Source organism: Strix uralensis, chromosome 21 (genome assembly GCF_047716275.1).
Source record: "Strix uralensis isolate ZFMK-TIS-50842 chromosome 21, bStrUra1, whole genome shotgun sequence".
In the NCBI taxonomy this organism is placed as follows: Eukaryota; Metazoa; Chordata; class Aves; order Strigiformes; family Strigidae; genus Strix; species Strix uralensis.
This window is the reverse complement of record NC_133992.1, coordinates 11,449,233-11,471,977: the sequence shown is the minus strand read 5'-3', so window position 1 is coordinate 11,471,977 and position 22,745 is coordinate 11,449,233. Positions and strand designations below refer to the sequence as shown.

The window sequence follows — 22,745 nt, the reverse complement described above, 5'->3', positions numbered from 1 at the left end:
TTTTCCTTAATTTAATTCTGCATGCTGTCAAATATACTTTGTTCTGTATATTGTGTCTGCACTTTTATAGTAAACTCCCTCCTGTTTAGTGCTTTTGTTGAAAATTTTCTCTCAAAAGTCTGAACTATATTAGGTTTTCACTACTGTGCTCATTTCTGTGAAATATTCTTAGGGTGTTAATGACTTGAAAGACATCGTATATCAGCTTCAACTCAACTTGCAGGATTATTTTTTTCTAGCTTTGAGTTTTATAATAAAGATACCTTTGTAATTCAGCTGTATATGCCCTGACCTCAGCTATTCACTGCTGAGAAAAAGGGCAGGTAGAATCGAACTCATAAATACCTTCATCCAGCAACTTGTCACTGAAACTTGAACCTGTCTTGAAAACAAGATGGTTACTACCTGCTTAAGGCAGAATATTGAGAGGTGTTGGTGGTTTTGCTTCATCTGTCCAGCAGAAGATCAACCCCTGTCATAGAAAGCCAGTTGTATCCTGGGCTGCATTCAGAGCAGTGTGGGCAGCAGGGTGAGGGGGGGGCGGATTCTCCCCCTCTGCTCCGCTCTCGTGAGACCCCCCTGCAGTGCTGGGTCCAGCTCTGGGGGCACCAACGTCAGAAGGACACGGACCTGCTCGAGTGGGGCCAGAGGAGGCCACAAAGATGCTCGGGGGGCTGGAGCACCTCCCCTGTGAGGACAGGCTGAGAGAGTTGGGGGATTCAGATGGAGAAGAGAAGGCTCTGGGGAGACCTTAGAGTGGCCTCCTAGGACTGAAAGGGGCTACAGGAAAGGGGGGAGGGACTCTGCATCAGGGGCGTAGGGATAGGATGAGGGCTAATGGTTTTAAACCGACAGAGGGGAGATTTAGATGAGATCTAAGGAAGAAATTCTTCCCTGTGAGGGTGGTGAGACACTGGCACAGGTTGCCCAGAGAAGCTGTGGCTGCCCCCTCCCTGGAAGGGTTCAAGGCCAGGTTGGATGAGGCTTTGGGCAACCTGGGCTAGTGGAAGGTGTCCCTGCTCGTGGCAGTGGGGTAGAACTGGATGGGGTTTAAGGTCCCTTCCAGCCCAAAGCATTCTGTGATAGCTGTGAGACACTTATTTTTGGTCTGTTTTGGATTTTCAAAGAACACTGAAAGCACTCAGCACAGCCAGAACTGCACCCTGAGGTATGTCTGTTTCCAGAGCTTGCGAGGTAGTTTGCAGACTTGCCCTCTAGACAACAGTCTGCTCAGCAATTTAGTGAAGCACCAGAATTTGCTCAGCCAGCTATCTTTGTCCATCTGCTTTCAATACACTGTACAAGCTGATAAGCAACAGCTTGCAGTAGTCTTCGGAGGGAGGCCAGGCTGGAGTGTTGCTTGGAGTCTAGAGAAGTTTTACCGGGCATATGCTGAAGTCAGCAACACATTCCAGTGCCCTTCTCTCTGCCTGGAATTGCCAAGTTGCAGTTACCAGAGAAGACAGCAAACTGAAAATGTGAAATGTAGGAGTCACAGGGAAGAAGAGTATGTGAAGATAGCTGGAATTTAGTTTGAAGAGAGAACTAATTTGAAATAGATGGATGATCTAGAAACATGTCTCATAAGTCTCTCTAGCTTGCCATCTGCTGACTCAAAAGCACATTATTATTATTATAGAAAGGCAAAACAAAAAGACCTCATAGAGTCTGGTTGCTTCTGGGGATGGTGAAAGGCTATTAAGTGTGGAAGAGCTTATAACTAGCTCACAGAATAAATAGTGCCAAAGCAGTAATCTTTGCTTCCTTTTCTTCCCAGCTGCCCCTGTTTGGCTTTCAGGATCTCTTAAGAGAAGAATCTGGTCCTATGAAAGAACATCCCCTTCCTTGATGGCTTCTGGGAAGCAATTTGGTAGTGTTAATATACCTTGGTAGGATATATAGCCTTCGTGATAAGAAGTGAGGTCCTTCAGGGGTTTTATTAGCTTGCTTTTCCCAAGTATTTTTAGTATGACTGCATTTAACTCTCTTGGGGTTTCTTCCCTGGCAGTCTTTAGCTGCTGGAGCAGACAGGCCCCTGCACAGCATTCTTGTCTGGCTGTTCTTTGTTTTACACAATTCTACATCCTAATTTCAGTGGTGTGAGATATAAACAACTATTAGGCCCTTGGTGCCAAAACTATCGGTCCTCTAAACTCTCTTCATTTCTTCTTAACTAGGAAAATAGTGAAGCAAGATTTGTTGTTGCCTTTCCCCTGGCATGTTCAAATCTCTATGGGATGCAACATTTTAATTATTCCCTGTCACACCCCTGAGGTTTAAGTATCTACTCGGCTTTCAAGTCATCTCGCCTATCCCTCTGCTGTTGCCAAACATGCTTTTAATCTCTAACAATGTCAGGATTCTCTGACAGACAATATGCAACATATTGCTGGAGAAGGAGGATCGACGTATAGGAGAAAAGGCAAACATTTGAGTGTGTGTCAGTCTGCAGGGTTTCCAATTGCTTCATAAATGCTGCCGAAAAGCTGATGCAACAATATGTGCAGTGAAAGGAAAACAGGAATTTTCTGCAAGGCCTAGAGTGTCTTGCTATGCAACGAGCTCCTGCTTTCCTCTCTCTCACATTACCTGCTCTTGTTCTGCCCTTCTCTTGTCTTGCAGAGCATTTATTTGCAGTTCCTTATGCTGCCAGTGCTGGTGTTTGTTTCCTAGTTTAGTACAAGAGGGCTGCGCTTGCAGGATCTTCTCAATGTTGTGTGCTGTGAAAAGCAGTGCAAGGGCAGAAAAGGCGGTGTGGATGATTTCAGCTGAGCGTTCTCCTGAGTTGTACATCCTCAGTTTGTTATACTGTGCTGGTTTAAATAACAGCTTGCAGTTCTTGCCACCTGAAGTCTTAGTTCTTGTTGTACAGCATCTGACACATTCGGGATGGAGGGCTGCTCTGGGGATTTCAACAGATAATTGCTTTTTGGTAATTAAATACAGTGTGTTTGTTTCCTATTGTGCATGCGACGTAAAAATAGAGACTTCTTGAGCTGGTTTCATATAGTGCATATTTGAGATGTTGGATTTCCTGTCTTCCTCCTATCAGAAACTTAGATTGCCAGGTGGCTGACAAACCACACTGAGATAAGCTCTAACTGGCATGGGAAAGTCGTTGCATACGTGTGGGCACATCACAAAAAGTTGCTTTCCACAGTGACATCTGCTTGTTCAGGAATAAATGGTGCAGTGACTGCCTCCCCATCTTGAAGCCTGTTTGACTTAATGTGCTGCATTGAACGCTTTTTGGAATTAACATGCTGTTTCTTCTGGTTTCAAGTTGTTCCTCTTTTTGCAGGTGAATTACAGAAAGTGACTCCCAAAGCATCTTGGCTGTATGAACTCTTGAGCTGTCAAGGGACTGAGAGGCTTATGAAGAGGTTCTGCCAGGCAAAACAGTGCTTAGCAAAGACACCAAGGAGGAGGGAAAAGGAGAAAGGGAGGGAGAGAGAGCTGAAACACTAACAAACCATGGTAGGTATTTGTCATCTTTCACAGGGTTGCATTAAAAATATTCTCTGCTGGCAGTCATGCATGGGACCTGGTAAAATCAGAATAAGGGGATTTTCTGACCTTGCACTAGATTAGAGATGGTACTGCGTGCTTTGAGCAAAGCAAATGAGGTTTGCTATATTGTCAGCCTCTTAAAACCAGAGTTGTCTTGTGAGCCTGCATTACATGAATTATTAAATATGAACGAAGGGGATGCTCATAAGGTTTTCTAATAAAACTGGCATTAGCAAGCTGTAGCAAACAGCATGAGTGACCTTGAACTTGCAGATTGCATAACCAAATGCTGATATTGCCCTTCTGCCTCTTCCTCACAAAAACAGGTGTTGATTATTCATATTTGTGTGTGATTGAATGTGGTTCTATGCACACTTTGTTCATAGTGCAGACGAAATGTGTGTAGTCAGATGTACTTGGTGTATATTGTTTAGGTGAGGAGTAATTTCTAATCTGTGTGGTATTCGTTGCAAAGGGGGAGTGCCCGAGATGTTGAATTTGTAAAGCTGTGCAAATATGAAGTATTGTGATGGTAAGATTCTGAAGATGTGTTCACAGAAAGGCAATAAACCTACCCAGTTCCTGAAAAATACCTGCAGGGAGCAGTTTAAACATATTTAGATATTTTTAAGTCCTCTAAGGTTATTATTGAGAGAATGGAAATGAGAATAAATGCAATAAATTTTAAATACAGTTCTCTAACATTTTGTGTAACTGATTGCTGCTGATAGACTGTGTGTTTATATTTTAAAAAAAGACCTAAGATGAGACTTTTACCTGCTACAGAGCACAAAGGGAGGAAGAACACTTTACAAAGCAGAGTTGTCAATATATTGTATTTTAAACAGTGTCCCATTTTGCTATTATTTTTGGCCTAAATTGTAAGGGAGAATTGATCTTGTCAGTCCCTCTTCATTAGAAAAGAAAACAAATGTCTTCTAATGTAGGAGTTACTTATTTGTTCCTGTTTTACTGTTTTTCCTAATTGATATTTCATGAGATAGGAGATGGTGGGGGTGAGTTAATAAATCCAGTTTGTCAGTTTTTGGTGCTGAACTGCAGCTTCTTTCTGCATTCATGTTGCGGATAAGCCACAAGAGGGACCTCCCGGAAGCATTTTGCAACCTCTGAAAGTCCTGGGGATAAAACCGGACCCCAACTAATGAGTTTCTTTTACTACCCAAACTGTGCATCTGGGTAGGACAAAAGTTAGGGAAGGACCAATGTCACGTCGCCCTTCGGTAGAGGGAACCTAGTGAGCGCAATGAGCCAGGACACCATGACCAGTTCCTTAACAAGGATTCAACCCAGAGGCCTTTGAGATCCTCCAAAGGCCCTTTTTGTCGTTAAGAGTCCTGTTATAAACCAGGAAGTAGGGGTGAAAATGAAACCTAATTAAGGTGTTTAATGTGGAGGAGGAGCAGAGGTTTTGGTCGACGATTCCAAGTTCTAGGAGGCTTTCAGCAGAGAACAAGATTTAGAGCTGCTCTTGCCAGAGGTCTGTGCTGTGTGATTGCAGCTGGTCTGAGTCACTGTTTAGATCAAAAAAGTCTCATCTGGGTAGTGTGTGGCAAACCATAAGCTTCCTGGCACAAGTTACCCAGCTGCTTAAGTTTACCTTCCTCGAGAGTATCACTCAGGACTCTGAGTTTCTCTGCAGACTCTTAATTAGCACTCGAATCTCTTCCTATTCTTTTGAATTTTTGTTTTGTTTTTAAAGAAATTCTTTCAGTCTTTTCTTATCAGTTTATCTCTATCCTCATCTTCATTCATGCCTTTGTAAACCCCTGTGCAGTTTGCTGAGCCTCTCCTGGCAATATGCGTTGCCTGTGACTTCACCTGCAGCAGTAACAAACCCATCAGGGAATGGCGATGCAAGTGCTTTGTTCTGAGGCGTGTTGCCATGTCTCTGGCATAAATAGAGGGGAGGTGGCTGCACTCAGCACTCCAGAATATGCAGAGTTGTGTTTGGAGAGTATCAGTGCCTTCTACAGGGCAGGAATCTCCTCCATGTTCTCCTTGTCTGGGCTCCTCTCCATGTGCTTCACCCAGTCTGCTCTCCCCCTGGGATACTCAGCTTCTAAATTTCCGCCTTGCAAGGAGGTTGTTACCCCTGGGGACGAGGAGCCCGGCTGTCCTCTTTGCTCTGAGCTCTCCAGCTGCTGAAGGTTGACACAAGCCAACCAAAATCGCCAAAATTCAAGCACTCCTTAATTCCTGCCAATATTCCCGGGTAGGGAAGCCCCTCTTTCCTTCAGTACTATTGCTCACAGCTTGCATCACTGTGAGATGTAGGTCCTTTGGGCAAGATCAGGGCCTAAGTGATTTCTCACTGGCTTTGAAAGCTTAATCTAAATAAACAAGCTAGTCAAAAGATGAGGGAAGTCAGAGACACAATGAAACTGGGAATGAAACTCAGGGGTGTTTTGGTGCCCTGTTTCAGCACTCTATACTTAGCCAGCCAGTCCCTGCCCTCTTCTCAAAGAGAAGCTTGGTGGGGGAGGGCAGGGAGAAGTGAGAAAAACAATGAAAATGAGAAAAAGTTGGGGGGGGGGGCAGGGGAGTCATGAAAGGACAAGCCATAGAAACGCCATTTTTAGCCATTGCAAACAGACTAATGCAGAGTGCAGGTCTCAGCCCTGTTTTGTATCTACCAGTGTACAGAGTTTTGTCCAGTCCTAGACCCAAGTTCTCCCTCTTCCTGATTTGTGCCTCGCGCACACGGTGTCACAGCTCCCGCTTACGATGGATGTACCAAAGAAGAGATGACATTCAGTGCCTTAATTTTCAGATGTCTGTAGCAGCTAATCTGATGCAGTGGTCTAGACTTCCATGGTCACATGTGGGTGGGTGGGGAGAAGTACTCCTAAAGTACAGTTTATCTTCTCCTAAAGGACAGGTAAACATAAACTCTGCTCCAGATGTGCCTGGTAGACATGAACATGAACTGTGTCCACGTGTACCTGTTCCTCTTAGCAGCCGATAACAGGATTCTAGAAGAGCTGAATTTAGGCATCAAGTATTAGGTGCCATATAACCCACCCAAGGTCTTCTATGTTTTACCATCTTAATGCTGATTTTTGCACTAGTGTTTGCTTGCCTTTCTTTTTTCTTTTAAAAATTTATTTAAATAAAGATAAGAAATCACTCCTGCGTGACTATAAGTAATGATTGTCATAAACCACTTTCCTACATCTGTCAGGGAGGATTCCCATTCAGGCAATGTCCTTCTGTCGATAATCCAATAACTTTGTTCTTTTTTTTCCCCCCCTCATTTCCCACTTCATAACAGAGATCTATCCGATCTTTTGCTAATGATGACCGCCATGTAATGGTGAAACATTCAACCATTTATCCATCTCCAGAGGAACTTGAAGCTGTCCAGAACATGGTATCAACAGTAGAATGTGCCCTTAAACATGTCTCTGACTGGATGGATGAAAAGAACAAGTCCACCAAATGTGAGGGTGATGTGGAAGCAAAGGAGGAAGCTGCAGAAAGCAATGCCAAGTGAGTGAGTTGAGCCTCATAATGTGTTACTGTACCGCTCTGAATGGGTTCCTTTCCTTCCAAATAAGAGTCGTAGTGTTACTTGATTCTGTTGCATATGAATGTTCGTAGAAGGAGGTGGATATATTTGGACTTTCTGAGGTGGGAGCACGTAGGGTGAGTGCAGGGAATAATAATAAGCACAACGTGGGCAGCAGTTGCTCTCTCTTTCATTATTTATTTTGCTGTGATGTTGTGAAGATGCATTTAGCAGACAAACCTTTCAGCAATTGTAAGTGAATACATGTCCCTGTAACACACGGATGCAAATCCACAGCCATGTAGCTTAGGAGCTCCTTCAGTTTAATACACCAAAAAAAGATTTTTATCAACTTTATTGTTTATCCAACAAACTAGGTTTTCTTAGGAGCCATTACCTTCCATTATTGTCGTGGTTTAACCCCAGTACAGCTCAGCACTACCCAGCCGCTCCGCCGGCAGGATGGGGGAGAGAATTGGAAGGGTAAAAATGAGAAAATTTGCTGGTTGAGATAGAGAAGTTCAATAGGTGAAACACAAGTCGTGTGTGCAGGTGGAGCAACACAAGGAATTCGTTCACCCCTTCCCACGGGCAGGCGGGTGCTCGCGCGTCCCCAGGACAGCCGGGCTCCACCGCACGTCGCGGTGACTTGGGAAGGCAGATGCCATCGCTCCGACCGTCCCCCCACTCCTCCTCCTGCCCCCAGCTCCATCCGCTGAGTGTGGTGTCCTGGCGCCTGAGCTGTCCCTGGGGGCAGGGGGGGTCTGTGTCCCCCCCAGCCCTTGGTGCTGTGCAGGCGCTGCTCAGCAGTCGCTAACACAGCCCGGTGTTACCGACGCTCTTCTCAGCGCTACTCCGGAGCGTAGCCCCGTGCACCTTACTCTGAAGAAGTTTAAGTGTGGCCCAGCCCAGTACAAGTGTGTACTTCTCTGCCGAGTGAAACATCTGTTGGCTCCGTGTCCCAGTCTGCGCCCTGACGCGTGCCAAGGTTTGTTCTAGCGTAACTCCAGTAGGAGAGGAAGAAGCAGGAGTGACTGACTTTTTAAACTTGGGCGCTTCTGGCTCTTCCGTGCTTTCTGGATAATCTGTCTCACATGCTCCCGAGCTCAGGCAAGTATCTGCCCAGGTTATGGATCAGGAAGTGAAACACCAGGGGACCAACAGCCCATTTGTCGTGACTAGAAAAACCCGACTTCCAGTTCTGTGCACTTCTGTGATAAAATACTTCTCCACTGAACTTCTTGGGGCTGAATCTGGCTACATCTGTAGCATAACCTGCGCTAGAGATGTGCTCAAAGGACTCTGTCTCCTTTCCCATGATGCCTGGAATATTAATAGTCTGCTGCTGCATGGGCTTTGCCCAGTAAGTTCTGATCTTAAAGCTGATAAAGTGTATTGGTTTTCATATATATTTCTTATGTTTTCTGACACCTTTTATAGCAATGAAAAGTTTATTGTGAGGCCTTTTTTCGGTTTTGGTGTCTTGGTAAATAATGGATATGTTAAGTTGTTTACATTTTGGGATGGTGGAAGTACAGCCTACTCTAGCAGTAACAGATGGAAGTACTTCTGGAGTAAGATACAATTCAGTGCAGGTCAAGGAGGAAGATTGAACTGAATCAGGAAGACTCTCAGTTTTTAAACTGAAAATACAGTTTACTGGCTTCATATGAGACAGACAGGGATTACTATTGTATTTATCAGTTATTCCTAAATGCACAATGATGTTTGTCTGACAGTGCAAAAGTGTCATATTGCTTCCTGGTTTATCATAGTAATGTTATTGGTTATTTGTTATTTCCAAGTGTCTTGTAAGTTTTTAGAGCAGCATTCGGGCAGTGAGGGCCGAAGCCCTGCTGTACCTCACTATCTGGATGTACTGCAGTTTAGAGACGAGAGACGTGTGGAATCAACTGAGGAAATTTGTGTGGCTGGGAGGAGCAGAAAGCATTCATGACTCGATCTGCTTTCCCAGCAGTGTTGTGGATTCTGCAGAAAATTCCTCACGTGTTAGTATTTTTCCACAGGTTTCTTTCTTAACATTTAAGCTTGCCTTTGATTATCTCTAGAATAAGGTTGTGGGCTTGGGAGCTATTGAAAGAAACTGCTTGCTCTGCACGAAGTTTAAATGCAGCACCGCCTACTCAGAATACACTGATCCCCACGGGAAGTGTTCGGCACCATGAGGACCATTGTATGATAGCCCTGGAAAAGTAAATATACAGATGGTCCCGCATTTTGATGCCTGTTCCCTAATAAATATTTAACAGACACAAGTCTGATCACTGGCATTTTTGTGTAAGGCCGAGCTGTGAAATGTCACTTTTTTTGGTGTGAAATGTATTCAAATAGAAATAGCAAAACACTTATAATCATGAATATTTTTACATAAATTAACGTATAAATTTGTTTAAGACGGTGTGATTGTATTGACACCAGAGAACAGTTGTAGTGCATTGATAGGCTGCTTCTCCACAGACGGACAATTAAGTTTTCTCATCTTCTCGGGGAAGGAATTCAGGCGCGGTGTTTTGGTCTGCCTTGGTACGCAGCGTGCTGGTGCTTTGTTGGGGACTTCTGGCATTACTGGTGACGTTCTAGGTGTCCCCTCATGTGGGTAAAACGGGTGCAGAAGGGATTCTTAAAAAACTTTTTTTTAAAAAAGTTTCCAAGCCTGCAGTAAATGCTTTTGAGACAGTCGGCTAGCCTTGCTTTCACATGAGTGTCTGCAGGACTCTTCATGCTTGTGCTCTGTTACAAATTTGGAGTGTATTATTTAGACATATAAAATAGTTTCTGTATTTATGCATTTGTTTGGGACAAATTATTTTACTAATCACTTCACAAGCTAGAAGGGGCTTACACTGTAGAAAAATATATAACTTAAAATATCTTTATGCTAGTTACAAGCCACGTCCAAAGGAGTTTGGCGTTTTCTCACACATTTGCATGCAGATGCTGTTCAGGTAGCAGCTCCAGGGTGGAAGTTGAGATGTTTACTTTTGGAACAGTTGTTGTTAGTTTGCTTCTGGCTATTGTCAGAAATCTGGGATTGCCTTTTCTGTGTCATTCCTTCTTTTCTTCTGTCTGTAGTTTAAGCCCCTGCTCCTGCCTTTCCATTTACAGTGCACAGACAAAGCCAGCACAGTTATCAGATGAAGGTACTTCGAGCGAGGCTCAGGATCTACAGGATAATCCCCAATGTCAGTGTGACTGGTTTGGGGTTTGGGGTTTTTTTTGGTGTTTTACACCCAGTCCATCCCTGTGGATGGTAAGAATGGTGGGAACAAGAGTGCTGCTGTTCTGGCTGAGGTGGTTTAACACCTCTACTGATGATGAGCTTTCTGTAGGTTTTCTAACGTGATGTGCCACAGGGTGTGAGATGCATCACGTGGCAATAGCTGGTGTTGAACTGTCAAAGATGCATTTCTTGCATTTTTCTTGATGTTTTGAAGCAATCCTACCCTACTAAACTGTTTTTTGTGGCAGTCTTCCTCTCAGTACTCAGAACTTAAGTGTTCTTATGTTGCTTTGAAAGTTTTTTACTGTGGCTCTTAAGTGTTCCCCTAAACTTTAGCTGGAGATTGAAAACTAGTAGTCAGACCTCTATTCCTGAAGGTTTCAGTGGTAAGATTTGTCAAAGGAATTGGGCCTGAAAGACTTCTGGAAATTAGAAGCTTTCCTGAAATGTCAGTTTGTAGTATGGGCTAAAACTTCAGAAGTTGGTTGTATCATTTTAAAGTTTGAATGTATGGACCAGCTAAAAGAAACATTGAAAAGGTGCATGGCCATGTTTAAAGTTGGAGTGTCACTAAGAGACAACTCGGATCACTGTGAAAACAGGATTTCTGTCAGAGAGCTCCTCTATATGAACTATTCTACTCTTCTGGTAGATCTGCCAATAGTGAATTTGGGCTTTTTTCCACTTTGTAACTTGAGCGAGGCAACTTCTGCAGTCATGCGAACTGCAAATCAGTACTGCAATTAATTTTTCTCATAGGAACTACTTGCATAGGAGGAGTCTGTGCCCTTTGCTTTCTGATCAGTGATACGCCACTTCAGCACAGCCATCAGTCCCATCCATTTATCTCCTCGCTGTGATAGGATAGTACAATTATTTGGAATGTGTGAAAATACCATTTTAATTACTCCAAATTGTTTCATTTCCAGGGATCAAGGTGGTCGGACGTTGTGTGGTGTTATGAGAATTGGCTTGGTTGCAAAGGGCTTGCTGATAAAAGATGATATGGATCTGGAGCTGGTTCTCATGTGCAAAGAAAAACCCACAAAGACCTTGTTATGTACAGTTAAAGACAATCTCCCAGCTCAAATCCAGGTGAGTTAATTCAGGGAAGTCCTGGAACAGTGGCTGATAGCACTGTGAGGCGTGTTTGGTAAAGGCTGGAATTCATTCCACAAAAAAAAGCCAAGTGATATAAAGAAATACACTTTGAATCTAGGACGACACCTGGGGTGTGTGACATGTTTAACGTGGTGACATGAAGTAGTTATTCACAAAATTTAACATCTTATTCCTGTTGTTGCCTACTCCCTCTTTGTGACGTCACTCTTCCTGCGATGGCAGCTAACCTTTCTGTTTGGGAACTAACCCAGCTGAGTTTGCTCTCTGGTCCAACCCCTCCCGTGAGCTAATCCGCAGTCCCATAGATCTCGCCTGCTCCAGCCTCTGACTGGTCTGTGTTGTCGTCCCTGTCCCTGCCTGAGCCCTACGTTCTGCCCCGCAGCTGCTCGGCTTCGCTTGGGCTGCGCCAGGACAAACGCCTCTGAGCTTCTGAAGGGAGAACAACTCACTTTAGGTGGTCGCTCATTTTAGCTCATGTGAATCATGAGCTCGTAATTATCTTTATTTATGGCTATTTAATTCTGATATTGGCATCCAGTAGGCAGCACGTACAGCTGGTATCAGTCTCTTTAAAGCTGTTGGGGATAATACCTTTTTGACAGGGTTCTGAGTCTGACTAATCAGTCCAGCTTCCAGGCTGCCATACACTGCTGCGGAGAAGCTGGGCCCTAAAGTAAGTTCCTCTCTCCAAACCACATCCAAACTTGCTCTGCTCTTCTCCTGATCCGCTTTCCTGCCTTGTGTTTATTGCCACGTGGACAGTACGTGTGTTGTCACTCTTGACAGCTGTTTGTTCTCGCTGTTCATTTGTTCACATGAAGGGCTTGTTTCAATGTGATAATGTCGTGCCTGTGGATGTGGCCCTGTCCACAGCTGAAGGTGCTACGGGTCTATTGAGTAGTAAAGAGTAAATTTAACTTGTTTGAAAATGATAGGGATGTATCGAGTAGTAAAGAGTAAATTGTATTTGTTTGTAGTGAGGCATGAGATGAGAAGGGTTGAAAATGGTAAGGAAAGTTAGCATGTGCTTCAAAAAAGTGAAAATGGCAGAACAGACATAATTAAAAGATGTGAAGACTGCAATCAATTCAAGGGACAGGTAGGTAAGGTCCTGTGGGGAAGCGTGAGGGAAGGGATTACAGAAAAGATGAGGTAGGAGGAATCTGACTCATGAAACAAGCTACAACTGTTGTGGGCATAAAAGATAAGAGGTTCTGCAGCCGCGTGGGATGCAGGAGGGAGAAGGAAGGTGCAGGCCTGTTAGCGAACAAAAAGAGCAAATGAGGTACAGAGATGTTAAACAGCTGCTGCTTTGCTGCTTTGAAGGCCACTAGTGAGCAGATGCTTCAATGTTTTCATCTCAGTAAAGGAGCTGGAGGAGTACAGGTTGCAACGGGGAAAGAAGTTATAATGGATGTTAGGTATGTTCTAACCATATGGTCTTGCTGAAACAAAACTACAAGAAATAGCTGGAGGACTCTGAGCCACCTGTGGTTATCTGTGCACTTCTGGAGGTTGGGAGAGGTCCCGCAGGACTCCTGAAAGACCTGCAGATATGGATCACTCAGGAGAACTCTGCATGGTAATGGAACAAATTATTAGGCAGTTGTAGTATTATCTACAAAAGAAATCTAAGCAAGGAAATAAAGTTTATTGAAAACAATTTAGAAACCACTCGATTTATTGGTGTGCTGTTGAGAGGAAGGTCACCATTTCCAGGCATTGTCAGGATCTCTCCCAGGGCTGGTGTTAATGAATGAGGTGGGTAACAGTTTGTCTTGTGTCCTGTTTCAAGTGCTGTGTGGAAAGGGAGTGAGAGATGGACAGAAAAATTAGAAAAATCAGATGAGTGACAATAAGCACCCAGAAAACCACATAATTAAAATTATCTGGTTTGGAAAAAGTCAAGACCGAATGCAGGTGTAAGTTTTAAGACATTAATGGTTATTTATAAAGGAACAGGGATTCAGTATCACACACGACTACCAAAGGTAGGGGGAGAAGTAACTGGAACTGTAGCAAGGGGCATTTTTGGTGCAAAACAGGTCATCTAAATTATATGTGCAGCCAGGAATCAGACCAGACTGTTTGGAGAGGTGCTGAAATCTCTTGCTGGGGCATCTGAAGACTCTCGTAGGGCTGGTAGGAGCTGGCCGAGGTGTGTTTGGACACACTTCATGGCAGGTGTGTGGCTGGGCAAGCGGGGCGGCTCCTGCACTGGGATCCGTCCTCCATTTGCGCTGGCAGTCACGGTTGTGCTGGTCGTACTGCGCACGAGAGCGCTTACATCTGGAGGCAGCATGGCCGGAGGAGTGTGTACTTACTAAGAACAGAAGTTGCTGGTGGTATTTTGCATACCAGGAGCTATGAAAGTCAGCTACTGCCTTTATTTATTAAAAAAAAAAAATGGTAATATAGTGGAATTATTTAGTATTCTCATTGAACTTGTTGCAGACCATTTTTCTTAAGCATGTTACCTGGGTTTTCTGTTTGTTTTTAATGAGGGAGGCAAGGCCTTACACATTACTGCAATGTCTTGTAGGCTTCTCGTTAGTTGAGGCATGTGCGCATACAGAGATTCTGCCATTTTTCAGTTGATTGGGAGATTCTTGAAATCTTTCTTGGTGACTTTCAGAAACTTACAGAAGAGAAGTATCTCGTGGAGGAGCATGTAAATGAGGCAGCTATTATTATTCGTAACACAAAGGAGCCCAAGCTAACTTTGAAGGTGATTCTTACATCCCCTCTCATTCGAGATGAAGCAGAGAAGAAGGAAGGAGGTACACAGAGCGTTTTACCTTGTTTTTAAGACTGTTCTATCTAAATGCCCTGACTGTGCAGCACAGGGTTAACTGGGAAGTAGATTTTTAATTGTGCATCATTAACTAATGAGATTGGCTATTGCCATGATAGGTTACGTTATTTGTGCCTTAAAAAGATGAGTTACTTCATTTTCATGTAAATATGCATAGTTTTCACTCCTACAACGTTAACTTTGACATACAATTAAATCTTCGTTCTCCTTTCTTTCAGACTTGCTAGTTAATTCTTGAGCACCCCAGTGCTGCACAGTCTTGTTTTCAAATTAAGTCAGTCAAGTGGGATTGGTTAGTAGCATCTTGAAAAACTTGTAAAATCATTTCTCTTTTTACATTTAAAAACCCTCTCCTGCAAAGCTTGCAAGTATGTTGTCCTGGCCCTTAATTTTTATTAATTGATGATACATATGTGTATGTTTCTAGCTTTAAGAATTTCCGAACTGGGAGACAATTGAAGTTAGTGTTATAATACAGCACTTTTGCTTCTGAATTGATGTTGTACCTCATGTCCTTAGAGCAAAATAGACATAGAGAACTGCGACTTAGTTCCTTTCAGTTCCTTCTCCCTGCGTGATGTCCGATATAGTCATGTGCCCCTCGTTTAAGGACCGTTGACTGGTAGCGTCAATGAGGTTGGAAACAAACCAAGAGAAATAGAGGAGAGCAAATGTAGCCATACTCTGTTTTATTTTGAAAATCTTGTCAGTAATTTCTGCTTCCGCTTCCCAAACCTATCCCTAGAAACTTTGCCACTGGATGATGTCAGACCTTTGACCAACTGGCCACTCTCTGTCATGACACCTGAGGCAGCTGGGCCCACCTGGGCTAGGGAACTCCCTGTCGCTCTTTTCCCATTTCCAGACTTGCCAGCGTCCTTTGCTTCCTCCCTCTCCCACTGAAATACCGATGCAATGAGAAACGTTGGTCAGTGTCTCTCCGTTTGTGCCCGAGGCCGCGGCAGGAAGGATCCCTTCTCCCTTCCCAAATGCAATGTCACACTTCGGCAGCACTTGGATGCAGAGAAATCTTACAAAACAGATGAATGGCAAAGATTCCCTAATTGCAATGTCAGTTTATTTGCAAATTAGTAACCACGCTCTTTTGCAAGACCATTAAAAATAAATTGCGTATTACTTTAGCTGTTCTTCAACTTCCCATAAGATGCTGAGATCAGCCCTGCAGTTGTTGCAGCTGATCCATGTTTGTGAGAACAAGCACAAAGTGCAGAACAAATTTGAGCGGGAGAGGATTTGCAAGACTCTCACAAGGGGATAGAGTTTTGCACAAAGACATCTGTCCTAGTATTTTCTTGCAAAAAGTCATGCCGCTGTGGCAGTAAACTCTAGGGACTCCTGAATTCATCTCAATCTGAATGAGGATTTGAACTTTTATGCTTTCTTATATTTAAGATGTAGGTGTTCTAGTTTGTTTTCAGTATCTTAAAACATTTTTCAAAGTTCTGTACTATTTTTTTTTTAAAACTTAAAATGGTTTGACTACCTCTTAGAGTGGTGTTACACTACCACTTCTGTACCGCTGGTGAGGACAGTTAACAGGGTCATGGATCTTGTTTCAAAGCCCAGGTTCTTTGACATTGATTCATCACAAGTGAACAGAGACATTTATCATATTCCTTTTCAAAGGTATGTGAAACATTATGCAGATGTCACTAAGTAAATTGAAAGCGGGGGGGGAAATAATGTTTTTCATAATGTTTCTAACCAGATTTAGGTCACTTTCACTTAGATTCAGACCAAAGAAGTTTCATATCTGGTATCAAGGGAAAATCCTCAGAGAAACTGTCTGGTGAAAGACCTTGATCTCCAAACAAAGTACCGCCATATTTTTCCAATACCCCTGAATAATGCCGACCCAATGTAAACATACTTCCGATGCAGTTTTAAAAACTGCCTTGAGTTTATTCCATACATCCTTTGAAAGAAGGAGCTCAAAATGCTTGTCAACTTGCCTTTCATCTTACATGTAAGATAGGCCATGGGGCTGGGGGTGCCCCCGGCGCCGCTCCCGGGGAGCAGAGCCTGCGCAGAACTGACCAAGGTTTCAGCGCTCGGTGTGATTAGCACTAATCTGTCCTCTAACCCAACCGGCAAGGTTAGGCGCAACGGACCTCGTTACCAGTGCTCCCATTTGTTCTGTAGGAATGCTGTGTGTGCCTTCATGCCCTGATGTCAGAATGTATCGAAAAACATTCCTGGATTTCTCTTCAGTCCCCACCTCTTTGGAAAAGTGTTCATGTTTAAGATGTGGCGTTTGTCCTATTTGTTTTTGCTGCTCGTTAGCAAAAATAAATAGTGGACCAGTGTGTGTGTGCATTTCAGTGTTTCTCACAAATGGCTATCCATAAAGCTCTGCTTTCTCATGTCGACTTGAGAAGTCAAGCACCTAAAATTCCTGCATTTTGCTTCAGTGTAAAAGTTCTTAAGAAACTGAATTTTTAGTCATAGCATCAAACATAAATTGGGCTTTCCAGACCAGAGCCTTGGAGCTCAAAATCAGTTGTTGTTACTGAGCACACAGTAACAACAAGCTTGTGTCGTGGTAAAGGAGTTCCTTTACCAAAGTGGGGCTGAACTCAGCCTTGCCCCTGGAGCAGCTCCTGCCCGTGGGGGCTGGTTCTGCCGCCACCTTTGTGGGCAGGCGCGGCCGGTGACGCTCCAGAGGTGCCGAGTGCCTCTGAGGGGCAACGAGCCACAGACTGACCTTGCCTCTGCGGAGAAGACGGTGCTCCCTGTACGGCTTGGCTGCACGGAACGCCGCTGGCAGCTGCCGTGTGAAGAGAAGCCATGCAGCAAGCGGGGAGAGAGTGACTGAAGGATTGGTTCTGTGTTGCTTAGTCAGAGCTAATGTCAGGGCTTTATCATTAACTGTTTATTAAACTCCTTGTATCGTTGCCCTTGTTAAAACCACAAGGAAAAAAAAGCGAAGCTTTGCAATCCCATTTGAAAATTTTGATTGGGTCTCACTTTCCTGACTGGCAGAGCATGAAGAAACATGCCATTCTCCTGAGGGTGCCGAAAGGGAGCCTGCTGCAAGCCGCTCGCCCTCTTCACTGCCTGTTCTCTTCATCTTTCTGTTTAATAGAATCTTGCACCCAAAAGTTGGCCGACTGCAACATCTGCGAAAGTAGCTCAGGACACCAGTAGTGTGTTTGCAATTGGCAGAATTCTTCAAGATATTTGTAATTTAGATCTTTGGAAATAGCCTTAATCCTGTAGGAAAAAGTATGATTCTAACTTGTTGAAACAAATGAAATCTTATGAGGTTTTTTCATTTGTCTGAATGACTCATGACACATACTCTGTAGTTTAAACAAAAAATTAATTTACTTTGTCAATGGCTGCAACACACTTTCGCAAAGCCTTGTACGGTACTAAGTGAAAGTCCCTTGGCATTTAAAGATCCAGTTCATTGCAAAAACTGAATGATGTTGCAATCAGTCACCTTTGCCATTTCTAATGTTTTAAAATAAGATTCTGATCATTCATTGATGGTAGTTGTTTTATACAATACATGAGCTTTAAGCAGATGTTTATATTGCCCACAGTAAAGTTTTCTTACAGAACTACACAGATGTACATTTAGTAAATGTGTGTCACAAAACATTACTCCTGAAAATAACGAAACTGCAAAGGAAGTTTAGAAGCAAATCTTGTGTTCCAAAGTGACCTTTTGTGCTCACAGAAATCCAGCGCTTTGAGACTTTGCAGCTTTTACTTGGAAAACCAGCAAGAGGAGTGATCAATCCCAGTACTGTAATACTGTTGATGAGGGCAGTAAGAAACAATACAAATATCTGCTGCGAAGTTCATTGGGGTTAGAAAATAAGCTTATAGCACTTAAATCTTCTGCTGACAGCAGAGCCAGCAGGTGCGAACTGCAACTGTGAACGGTCAGACAAGATACTGGTTCTGTTCAGTTTTACACTGTCGGGGTTTTTTTTTGGCTTTGGGCTCTTTTATCCATCATAACGTAACAGGCTTTTACCAGAGTAACCTTCCCAATGAATGACACAGGAGGTGAAGCAACTTTAACATTAAAAATGCAATTGCACGTGCAACCACTACTATCCAAAGTAACCTGTGAAAATGTACTTTGAGATGTTACTAATAAATTGTACTACAAACTGATGGTACTTTTTTCTCCTAACTTGTCCTCATATTTCAAATGTCTTGCTGGATTTTGCTTATCTAGCATGGTCTTCAATTTGTAATGGATACTGTATTTCATTCAGACCTGCGCAGGTCTCAAGACCTGGAGGATTGACCATTACGAATAATGAAAAGACTGTATTTCAAAATTATTTATTTTGAAATAAAGAGTAATTGTGTATTCATAGGAGAATAACATATGCAAGGTTTTAGTTGAGCTGTGGATTCATTTAGTGCTTCTGATATGTTCTCATGTCAGCTAAAAACTAAAACCTTTTTAACTTGACTTCACAGATAGGCAAAATCTGTCATTTGTACAGAGTTTCCAGAGAATCTGGATGCTAATAATTCCTTAGGATTTAAAAAAAAAAAAAAAAAAATTAGGGAAGAAAGGACTGATGCATAATGTCCCTCAATATAAAATCAAATGTGACTGCTAAAAGCAGTATGTTGCGTGCTGGATAAAGAAGGGGGGGGGGGGGGGGGGGGGGAAGTGTAAACCTGCACAGAAGATATCACTGTCTTGTCTCTCAAATCCTTTGAATTTCCTCTGCTGATTTCAGTTGCTGTCGGGAGGAGAAGATTTTTACGAGAGGGGGGGCTACCTCTCCGATACGTTAATAATCTGGAAGTTACCAAACTTAGTTCTTTCATATATTCTGGTAATATGAAAGACAAATCAAACTGTAAAATTTCTTACCATCATTTCTTACGTATTTCTTTAATTGAATGATATTGGCTAGCACTGTTCATGCAATAATATTTCAAATATATTCAATGTTGTCCATTGAAATTCTCAACAATTGCATGGACATAACTTCATTTTCTACCTATTGCAATTTTTTTTTTAATACACCCCAGAATATCTTCCTCTTGTTGAAAGAAGCTTGTCTCTTTGAAATTTTGTGCTACCGTTGTGGAATAAAAGTCACAAAGAAGGGAAAGAAGAGGGGGGAAAAAAAGCCCGATACAACCCAACAAAGAAAAAAAAAAGTGCTATATAGCTATTTTCTGCCCTGAAGTGTGTTCTACATTTTTAATAAGATCCCAGATTGTCTGTAGCAGTGGCCATCTTTATTATTACTATTATTTTACAAGGAGTGAATGCCTTTGCTTCTGTTGCACACGTGCACATTTACTACCTTTAATGGCTTGTTTAAATTAAATAACACAGTGCACTTAAATTCTGGGAGTCTTATTATCTCATTGAGATGCTGCCGCTCTTTTTGTATTGTGACAGAAACCCCTTGGTCAAATTGTATCTGTCTCTTTTTATCCCATTTTTACCAGTAGATAATGTTGCGATGAAAGATCCTCCGGACTTATTGGACAGGCAGAAATGCCTGGAGGCCTTGGCGTCTCTGCGGCACGCCAAATGGTTTCAGGTTGGCTATTTGTTCTTACCTTGTTGTTATTGTAGCCTTACGAGGTTTAATTTGAGACAGTTTTAATTTTAATGCCTCTTTAATTTCTGACTAGTCCCTAATAGAGCAAAGGTCTAGAATTCCGCATTCAGTGCTGTACCGTGCGAGGGCAAACGTGACAGGTAGACAGCCAGCTGGTCGAGAGTTGTCATGAGGCTACAAAAGCAATCTTGACATTTTGCTTCCTTTTTTTATATGTCTCTCTAAATTGAAGTCTTTTACTTCTATATAACTGTTTTTATTTTGCATGAAGCTGATTAAGTATTAAGTAGTAATAATTTAAAAAAATCTATCCCAGGACTCTGTGCATTTAAAAAGAAAATCAAAATTGAAGGCCAGGTTTTTGCGGGTGTATTGGAATCATTTTGTTTGTTTTAGGCCAGGGCAAATGGACTAAAATCATGTGTAATTGTCCTTCGTATTCTGCGGGATTTGTGCAACAGAGTCCCCACATGGGCGCCACTGAAAGGATGGGTAAGTACAGAAAGAGTCGAGGGCCACAAGGTCAGGTCTCAAATCTCCTGAGAACCGTAGCAGTGTCTGGATTGGAGAAAGCAGCGCGTTGTCCGAAACTCCTCCTTAACCCCCCTGCATTTTACTCCCCACTAACCGTTAACCTGCGTAGAGAAGTGCTTGTAGGAAGGAAGGAGAACGCGAGAATCTGTTCAGTCTGTGAGGTGTGCAGGTACTGTGGAAAGAGATGTAAAGCTGTGGGCCTTGTGTATTCTCAAGGATTTGCAATAGAATCCCACCTGTCGCCTCCAAGTTTAGCTTTTCAGAATGACCTTGCTGCCACAACAGTGCTGCTCCTACCAGAGGACACCACGTTAGCGGGTCTGGGGAGGGCCACACGCTCTGCGTGTCCTGAGAGGAACACTGTAGGTCAGTGTGGTCTCTCACGTAGAACTGGTGACCCTTTGAGGGGAGGAGAGCGTGTTCATGTGACTCGGCTTTAGAAGGCTTCTCCTTTTAGTCTCCCGGGGCAGTGAATGGACAGCAGTTGGTTTCCTCAAAAGGTGGCTCAGAGCAGGGAACAGATATGTGTGCCATGATCTGTCCTCTGGGATGGCCATCTGTAGTGGATTAGAAGTGAAGTAAGCTGATGTGAATATTCTTCCCCCTCTACCCTCCATATTTAACTGCGTTACAGTTACCCTTGTGTCCATACTAATCGTAATTTAATGTCTTCTAGCCACTCGAGCTTATATGTGAAAAATCTATAGGTACTTGTAATAGACCTTTGGGAGCTGGGGAAGCGTTGCGACGAGTGATGGAGTGTTTGGCGTCTGGAATTCTGCTTCCCGGTAAGGGGCCAAGCTGACTTCAGGAATGCAAGGGGTCGATCAGACAGCCTTAACATTTTGCTGTTGCTGTGTGATTAGATGAAAAATGCCTGCCTTGAACTCCTAACCTGCAGTGGAGCTCAATTAATGGTTTCTTGTTTAAAATTAAAAGGGGAGGAAAAAAAAAAGGAAGTTGCATGGTTGTAACCATTTGAATGAATACTTCCAATGTGGTAGAAGTTAGTGAGGAATGTTAGAGGTGTGTTTATAAATTAACCTCTATCTCATTAAGGGGTTGCAAACAAATAAGACTTAATGACCATCTGTTTTCTATAGAGTCATCAAAATCTACATATTTATTCAAATTATTTGTGGGGGTTTTTTTAAACCTACCACTTTTAGTTCATGCCATTACACGTGGGCAGTGTTAACCCTGATGAGTTCTGTGGCCACTGCTGCAAGGGAGTGAATTCTTGGGGCTGACTTGCTTCGTGTGGTGTTTGAATCCCATCCTGGAAAGGGGCACTTCCCTCTTGGCTGAAGACTGAGACTAGCTGTTGCGAGAACCAGCAGGCCCCATTTTCATGTTGCTTCTCGTTTACCCTCAATAATCTCCTCTGCCTCTTTCCCTCCTAGGAGGCCCTGGTCTGCATGACCCCTGTGAACGGGAGCCAACAGATGCTTTGTCCTACATGACAGTTCAGCAAAAAGAAGCCATTACGCACAGTGCTCAGGTAGAAAACTCGTACATCTGAGGAGGCAGATACTGTAACAGTGAAGATTTCAGGATAGCTTATTGTAATGGCAGTCCTGACAGTTCTTCCAGGGCACTACCCTCAAAAGATTAAATGATGGTTCACAAGTGCAGGACTTAAACGTGCATGAAATCTAACCCTTGCAAAAGGCAGCCCGATGTCTGTGTGCCACCTGCACCCCACCTCAAGTGCTTACGGCACAGAGCCCTGGACTTTGTATTACAGAAATTAATGAGTTTTAAATCTTCAGACATTAGTATTTTCTACAGTGATCACAGAAGATAGCTGTAGAAGCTGTCTTCCCATAGAAGAAGTGGGGTTTTTTGTCTACAAACTTGTTTAGAAACTTAAGACGACCGTAAAGTAGTGCTGTGATGTAACTCGTGTTTCTACTGTCACCCTATAGCATGCCCTCAGATTATCAGCCTTTGGTCAGATCTATAAGGTTTTGGAAATGGATCCCCTCCCATCAAATAAGTCATTTCAGAAATATTCCTGGTCAGTAACTGACAAAGAAGGTAGGTATTGTTTCCTCCGAAAATCACTAGTTGGGCAGTAAACTAGGGGTTAATATAGAATGGTGAAGTTTCCAAGTTATATGCTGTGAATGCAAGGTAAAGGCTTTCCTTTGTGTTAAATGTGGGGGTTTTTTTAAAAAAATGTTTAATTGGAGGAGAAATCTGAAAGTTCTGTTCTTTAGAAGTAGCAACAGAGGAGCACTACAGCTAGAATATAGCTGATGATTTTCTTTAAGCATAAAGTCCTGTGGGGTCTGAAGAGTAAAAGTAGTGTTTGATTCTTGTGTTTATGATTCTTGTGCTGGGAAAGAAGAGATTGTAGACTGGTCAAAAAGCATATAACAAGTGTCCGTAATAAGAATTACTCAAGAATTC

The 22,745-nt window shown here is 43.0% G+C and overlaps 1 protein-coding gene across 16 annotated transcripts in view; it reads left to right on the top strand.

Annotated features, from left to right (window-relative positions):
• Positions 1–22,745, top strand: part of STRBP (spermatid perinuclear RNA binding protein) — a 63,453-nt gene that overhangs the window by 22,483 nt on the left and 18,225 nt on the right. For 12 of the 16 annotated variants that reach the window (XM_074891513.1, XM_074891516.1, XM_074891509.1 and 9 more), the window contains 9 exons: positions 3,302–3,477; positions 6,803–7,020; positions 11,210–11,375; positions 14,038–14,182; positions 19,681–19,775; positions 20,193–20,288; positions 21,007–21,118; positions 21,734–21,831; positions 22,259–22,370. In XM_074891513.1, the coding sequence (XP_074747614.1) occupies positions 3,475–3,477; positions 6,803–7,020; positions 11,210–11,375; positions 14,038–14,182; positions 19,681–19,775; positions 20,193–20,288; positions 21,007–21,118; positions 21,734–21,831; positions 22,259–22,370 (1,045 nt within the window). In that variant the 5' untranslated portion in view covers positions 3,302–3,474. The remainder of the gene's footprint in view (positions 1–3,301; positions 3,478–6,802; positions 7,021–11,209; positions 11,376–14,037; positions 14,183–19,680; positions 19,776–20,192; positions 20,289–21,006; positions 21,119–21,733; positions 21,832–22,258; positions 22,371–22,745) is intronic. The other 4 variants (XM_074891514.1, XM_074891510.1, XM_074891515.1 and 1 more) reach the window with 2 other exon arrangements.